The sequence below is a fragment of the Lycium ferocissimum genome, chromosome 8 (assembly GCF_029784015.1).
Source record: "Lycium ferocissimum isolate CSIRO_LF1 chromosome 8, AGI_CSIRO_Lferr_CH_V1, whole genome shotgun sequence".
In the NCBI taxonomy this organism is placed as follows: domain Eukaryota; kingdom Viridiplantae; phylum Streptophyta; class Magnoliopsida; order Solanales; family Solanaceae; genus Lycium; species Lycium ferocissimum.
Window position 1 is genome coordinate 41,887,276 of NC_081349.1, and position 7,134 is coordinate 41,894,409.

Here is a 7,134-nt window from a genome sequence, read left to right on the forward strand (position 1 = left end):
TTGCAAGGACCTTAGACTTTAAAAACACGCACATGCGTGGAAAGTGTATTGAATAAGCGGAAAGTGTATTGAATAATCTCTGAAACATTAGCAAATAGCACAATATGCACTGCAATTAGAACTCAGACACTTAACAGACCAAGAGGTTCTTAAAAGAAACTTAACCTCCCATAAAAGGTACAGCACCACTGAAAAGAGAACTTGTGAATGTATCTTGATCTTTTCAATCAGTTTTTCTAGTTCTTGCTTCTGACTTTATTATGTCTCTGGATTATATTCAAAATTGTAAATCTTGAATCATTGAACCACAAGACGTCGCGCATGAGGAATGGTTCCCCATAGTGCAAAATATACACATATGATATGTTAATCCAGCTGGGGAAGAAAATGAAAAAAAAAATATAGAGGTAGAGAAACTCACCTTGAAGCCTTGTTCACACACTCTCAAGTGATTGTAGGCATCACAACTGTATAATGTTATAATATTAGATACATTTATCGTCCTCATATAGTTTCTATAAAATTTGGGAACCTAAGAGATGAACTACTGAGCATTCAGAAAGAAAAGAATATTAATCAATTCTGGAAATAAGAAAGAAATTCAATGGGTCATCTGTTGACAATTAATTATTACAGAATGCAAGTTTGCAATTAAAACTATTATACATGGGGAAGTACTTATAAGAAGAACAAAAAGTTGTCAACTTTACATTGTAGCCTTCTTATGCTTAGTGTTATCAAATGGAAAATAACTGATAGCTAAGCTTGAACCAGCACCAAGAAAATTAGTTTAGAATGATTATTAGTTGAAATTTAAAATAAAAATAAAAAAATAAAGCGACCAAAACATATTATCTTTCAAAAGATTATATAAGGACCAGCTACTCATGCTCCAAAATAATTTAAAATCGAGGGCTGGAATGATGCACAAGCAACAAACATAATTTATTACCTGAGAAAATAATAAAATACAATTTCTGTTCAGAAGCAGTCAGTTGAGTACGAAGAATAAAAATCAAGGACAACATAGTAGTAGCAGGAATGAATCGACTAATTAAGCACCTAAAAATGTGAATTAACTTTCAAAATACCATTTGGGAATAGTTGATTCTCGCCATCATAATTTGTTGTGATGAATGGGTGTTTTAATGCCTGGGAAGCAGTGATTCTCTTTGCGGGGTCTAACACAAAGATTCTCTCCATTAAATCTCTGAAGCGAGCCAACATCTTCAAATTTTCACCCGGATAACCTGAAATTACTGAACTGAAATCTTTCGGCTTGATGTTGACAATCAGCTTTTTTATAGCCTGCAAACAAATACAAGCATACAGCAAAGTTATTCTTATCATTCATTACTATAAAGGGTTGCTTATCATGGATTGACAAGACGGGCTTAAGGTTCTACAAGACATACCTTCTTTGTAACAGGATCCTCTTCAGTGGCAAGGAAATTGAGATCTTGGTCAAAATGTAAATGTGTAAATTCACCCTGTGATAAAAGAAGAACAAAGAGTATTATTGTTTCCATACTAGCTATACCATGTCATTACTCATTACTAACTATAAAAGCGGCTACCTAACACAATCATCATAACAGAATTGCCTAGAGCAAATTATTGACCAGCCTAAGAACTTCAAATCATAAATGATTTCGAATCAGATCAGGGTATTATAGAGAATGGTCTTAAGACGAACCTTTCTAAGCATCTTCTTCGGAAATGGACCTTTCAGTTCCATATGAAGACGGAGCATCTCATTATTAGAACAACCTGGAAATAAGATTTTCCCAGCATAAAGCTCGAACAGACAGCAACCTACTGACCAAATATCCATCGAATGATCGTATGGCAGGCCAAGTACTGCAACAAGATAACATACCATTAACAAAACCACAGATTCATAGAATTTAGGATCAAAACATTGGAACATGAACAAAAGAAACAAGGTGAAATGAAGCTCAAAAACTAATAGAAGGCCATCTTGTGAATTGATACTTACTGATCTCTGGGGCGCGGTAAAAACGGCTCACGAGATATGGAGTAACATCGTTTTTGCCAACAACAGCAAACATAGCATTACCAAAGTCACAAAGCTTCAGCACGTCTTTCACTTCATTTACCTGAACAATTAAATACAGAAAAGTCATCATATGCATGCAAAAGCAAAGTAGTGAAAGTAGCTATTAGCAGATGCAAAGCGGGAGAATCAGCAAGCCCGGAAAAACATACAATACTCAAAACATTCCACTTACCAAGATGTTGTCAGGTTTAATATCACAATGAAGCACACTGCAACTCTTTAGATGTTTCAAAGCACTGAAAAGTTGCTTCGCATAAGACCTCACACCACTGAGGTGGAGTCCAATGTTACGCCCAAACTTCTTCTGGAGCTCACGCAGATTCATATGAAGAGACTCAAAAACTAGACAACGATGATACCGGTACTTGAAGTCTGAAATTAAACGAACACAGTGGCGCTTGCCTTCAGGATCTGCACCAACTAGTTTATTCAATATTTTCAACTCTTCAATACCCGCTTTATCCCTGACGAGCATAAACAACAGAATTAGGCCAGCAAAACAAGCAAGGCTGGCATGAAGTCAAAAAATTAATAAATTACTCACATCATTTCATTATTACGAATGATTTTTATTGCTACTTCTTCCGGGTAGCCAGGCCTAGCCTTCAAATCTTTAGCCCGAACAACAGTAGAAAAGACACCTTTCCCATGAGCAGCAAGAATCTCATAACGGCCATCAAGAATTTCTCCGAAGCGGTAGCCTGCAAAAATTGATAGAATTAAAACAGAGAAAGGAGCTGTCATGAGCAAATATCAAGGAAGATAGAGCAAAAATCAAATCTAGAAGTGACAGCATTCTCTGAAGTAAAAGCTGAAATACAAAGGATCCAGGTAAAAATTGAGATCAGATACTTACTATAATACCCTTCTGGATCATCGCAGTTATCCTGAAGGTAACTGCGCTCAATCGGCAGGCCATATCCTTTGCCCTGCAAAACAGATATAACCAGACAAACATGAAATCCATTTACTTATTACAGCCTGAATAGACAAGGAAAGGACTCCATAAGCACAATCACCAGTTCCCCACAACTCAGTCTCAGCACGAGTACAAAGAACAGAAAACAATCCTAGACATCACACTTTTAAACTGAACGGCAATCGCCCTTATTGGCCAGGGTTTTCCCTTAAGAGCATGGAGTGCAACGTAGAGGGACTCATAGAATCAATAGAGTTCAAAAATACATGATTCCTAGACATCACTTTAAAATGAATGGTAATAGACTAATAGCCCTTATTAGCCAGGGTTTTCCCTTAAGAGCATGGGTGCAATGTAGAGGGACTCATGGAATCAATAGAGTTCAAACAATACATGATTCCTGGAAATCAAACTTCAAACTGAAGAGTAAAAGCAAAAACTGCCACTAAATAATACACTCCCAGAATGGACAAAGGGAATAAAATTTCAACAAGAAATATAATAAAATGAAAGCCATTTTGTAGTCATCACTTCAATAAAATAAATAAATAGCAAACTCCAACAATATATCTTAACAAAAGATGGCCAAGATAACAAGTATGCATACTTCTAATGCCCAGACCTCAGAGGCGAACACAAGCTAAATTCCAAGAATGAGCAACCCAAAATCTCCAATGATTCTTCTACGACACTCACCATTTTCCTGATGGCGGCAACAGGTGATTCTCCAAATATATCGTCAGAAAACATATCACCCGACCTCACTCTCTGCAAAGTGATAACACAGTAAGTCAATCACCATCAGATAAAGCAAGCCAACATTTAGGAAAAGCAGTAAAGGAGCAAGAAGTTAACCCAACCTGTTGCTTAACTCGGTCTTTAACATGTTATAGAAGATTAATTAAACTTGTCTAATTTTTCAGATTACTAATTTCACTTATTATGAACAATTACCTGCATTACTTTTTGAATGACATGATAGTGTTAAAAACTTTTACGTTATCAGTAGAAGTTAACTCTAAAGTTGTACAATTTTTTTTTTCCGTTTTAGATTCCTCGAGGAATTTATGATGAAAAAGAAGGTCCATGAACAAAGCCAACATATACATATCTGAGAAAAGTTCTCCTCTGGTTTCCGAAGCTTATTTTGAACAATTCCAGGAGGACTACTTACTGTTCCTCCATCCTCAGTTGGAGGAGCTTGTTAGTGGAGGAACAATGGTGCTGATTTTCTTGAGAAGAGAAGGTCTTCATCATGCTGATAGAAGAAATGCTTTCTTCATCATGCTGATAGAAGAAATGCTTTCTTCTGAAAAATCCTCTCTAAGTCATTAACAAATTTAATTAGTCAGGTAATTAATATATTAATCTTCACCACTAAATATATAGTAATGTTCCCTTTGGACATGTTTTAGTCATCAAATAAAGATATACATAAAATTAGTAAGTACTTTATGCGTCATGTGATGATTACATCTTATAGGTGACACGATATGTATAATTTTTTGTTATTTTCAACATTTGACCTTGTTTTTACAGGGAAAACTGGAGAAGGAAAAGCTTTGACCCCTATGAAGTACATTTTTATGCACCATGTAAGGAAGAAATAGAAGATATGGTGAACATAGAAGGGTGCTTTGAAGTGGACCAACTTGAAATGTTTGAGGTAGAGTCATAGAGAAGAATATTGCTGGGAATGGTATGAGCTATGGCACAATGATGGCTATGACAGTTGAGGCAATTCAAGAATCAATGATAGCTCACCATTTTGAGAAGCTATTATAGAAAGCTTGTTTGAAGAATATGGAAGATTGGTGGATGAAGAGATGGCAAAGGGGGAAATTAGGCCTATCACTTTCCTCCTCGTTCTTAGGAAACTATGATTTGGAATATAGATGAATTTAGGATAATCAATATCAGTCAGTAGGTTCAGACTGAGTGTGATAATATCATATGCATCTATTTTAATTTTTTTGTATATAAAAATACATAAATTAAACCGAACGCAACATGTTGGGTCTTTCGTTGACTTATTCTAACGCAAACCCCTAACAAAAGGGACGAGGATTAAGATCTCCCAGAAATTAGTGTGGAAGATAAAATAAAAAGAAGAATGAGCACCACTAAAAAAGAAAAACCCAATTGAATCTCAGGGTCAAGTGAACACACCTACCTCTGGAGTACCCTGTTCCAGTCCACCAGCTCCAGAAGCCTTCTCATCAGCATTATGACCGCCTTGCAAAGGTGATCTCCCAGCAGAAAATGCTGGCTCATCAACATGGACATCTGCACCATTGGTTGGACCATCAACGGGCTCTAGTACAACATTATCTCCAGCTGCACGCTTCTCAGTAGACTGATCCGCATGCTCAGCTAATGCCAATAAATGAAAAACATAGTTAGAGACCAGAAACTCAATCAAAATAGAGAGAGAAACATTCAGAGTAACAGCAGAGAAAATCACAGCAAATAGCTCTGCACAGGTACAGGTGCAATGACAATCTTCATAAACTCTTAAGTGGAGACAGTATCCAACTCAACATCCTAAGTTTTATAACATGTACGTTTAGGAATTCGTATCCAAAATTAAAATTCATTACGAAAGCGGGAACTTGGCACTTATATTGCTTAGCAAAACTGGGTGATTGAATAGTCAATATACAAAGAAATTGGAAAACAACCAACCAAAGACCCTGTGCTCTTCATATAGAGCTCTAGAACAGGTAACAAGAAATACAGCAAAACAGAATTGACTAATTATTTAAGAAAATCTAAGGTCATTTAACTTACCGTTGTCTCCGGATTGAGTAACTTGTTCCTTCTGTGAAGGCTGATTCTTATATTTTTCAAGAATAGCTTGCCTGCGCCTTCTGCTCTCCTCCTTAATTCTCTCAAGTTCTTCTTCTTCTTCCTGTTCAGAAAGTTGGAAAGCAATTTTTTCCTGGCAGTCCTCCTGTTCAACTTCATCTCTGCATCAAAAAACCAGCATTAAGGAAACTAAATACATTGACTAGTTTTTGAATATAAAAAAGAAAGCCATAGAACTGCCAATACCTTTTAGTTTTCTCACTCTCTGTCTCTATAATTTTTTGCTTTTCAGCTTTTAAGAGATCACCTTTCCTGTCTCTCTCAATGTCAATCTCATAATGTCTACTACGTCTAAGGTAAGCATGACCATCATCGTCAAGGTCATCAGATCTCCGCTGCCTGCTGGACCTATCACTATATCTATCCTTATCTCCCTCCCTACTTGGTCCTCTGCTTTCCCCGTCCCTATTCCTCCTTTTTCTCTCCTCCCTCTCCCTGAAAGTATCTCTATCTCTGTCCCTCTCCCACTCATATTCCCGTTCCCCATATCGAGCTTTCTCTCTCCCTCTGTCTCTCTCCCGTGTCCTTTCCCTTTCCATCTCCCCTCCCTTTTTCTGTCCCTTTCTCTAGCCAACTCTTGCTCCCTATCTTTTTCTCTCCCGCGTCTGCTGTAACTAGATTTATGCTCCCTTGAAGACTCCCGACTTCCACGTCGATAATCCCTGAAATGTCCAATTATATCATCATCCAAGTTACTACCTGTATATCTTCCTCTTTCCATCTCATATGCATCATCTTGCTTGTAAGACTTAAGAGACTCCTCCAAAATGCTTTCTGATCGCCATCTTCCTCCAGGTACCTCTTCATCATGAGAAGATGTGACCCTATGCCTCTTCCTAGATTTTCTTTGATCCTGTAAATCACTTGCGTCGTCGTCATCGCTGCTCTTTTGCTTTCGACTTACTTGAACCTTGCATGGTTTAGAATCCAGTTCATCTATGTAATGCAATTCCTATACAAGAAATATGGGCAGAATTAAAACATAAAAGTAACGTTTCCTAGTACTCGTGAAGAGATATTTAATTTTAACAAATTGCAAAAAAAAAAAAAAAAAAAAAAAAAAAAAAAAGAGTAAAAGAAAAACCTCAGCCAACATGCCCAGGGTAACTTTGTTCCCCAATGCAATCGTACGGAATACATAATTCCCATGTCTCTCATTGTTTTAACAACAATTTATTAATCAAAAACAACTGAAACAAGATTAGTTAAAGCAAAATTTGGATGCTGAAAATAGTTAAAACCGAAAGAACAAAAAAACACATTGTTG

At 36.8% G+C, this 7,134-nt stretch overlaps 1 protein-coding gene across 1 annotated transcript; it reads right to left on the reverse strand.

Moving 5' to 3' along the window:
- Positions 1-478: 478 nt before the first annotated feature.
- LOC132068506 (serine/threonine-protein kinase prp4-like) lies at positions 479-6,916 on the reverse strand. Its single transcript, XM_059462114.1, is given in 12 exon segments — positions 479-1,308; positions 1,416-1,490; positions 1,697-1,860; positions 2,000-2,120; positions 2,253-2,544; positions 2,625-2,781; positions 2,937-3,009; positions 3,696-3,767; positions 5,173-5,372; positions 5,790-5,968; positions 6,054-6,411; positions 6,414-6,916. Coding segments are annotated over 12 exon segments (2,112 nt in total). The 5' UTR covers positions 6,589-6,916; the 3' UTR covers positions 479-1,062.
- Positions 6,917-7,134: the final 218 nt, after the last annotated feature.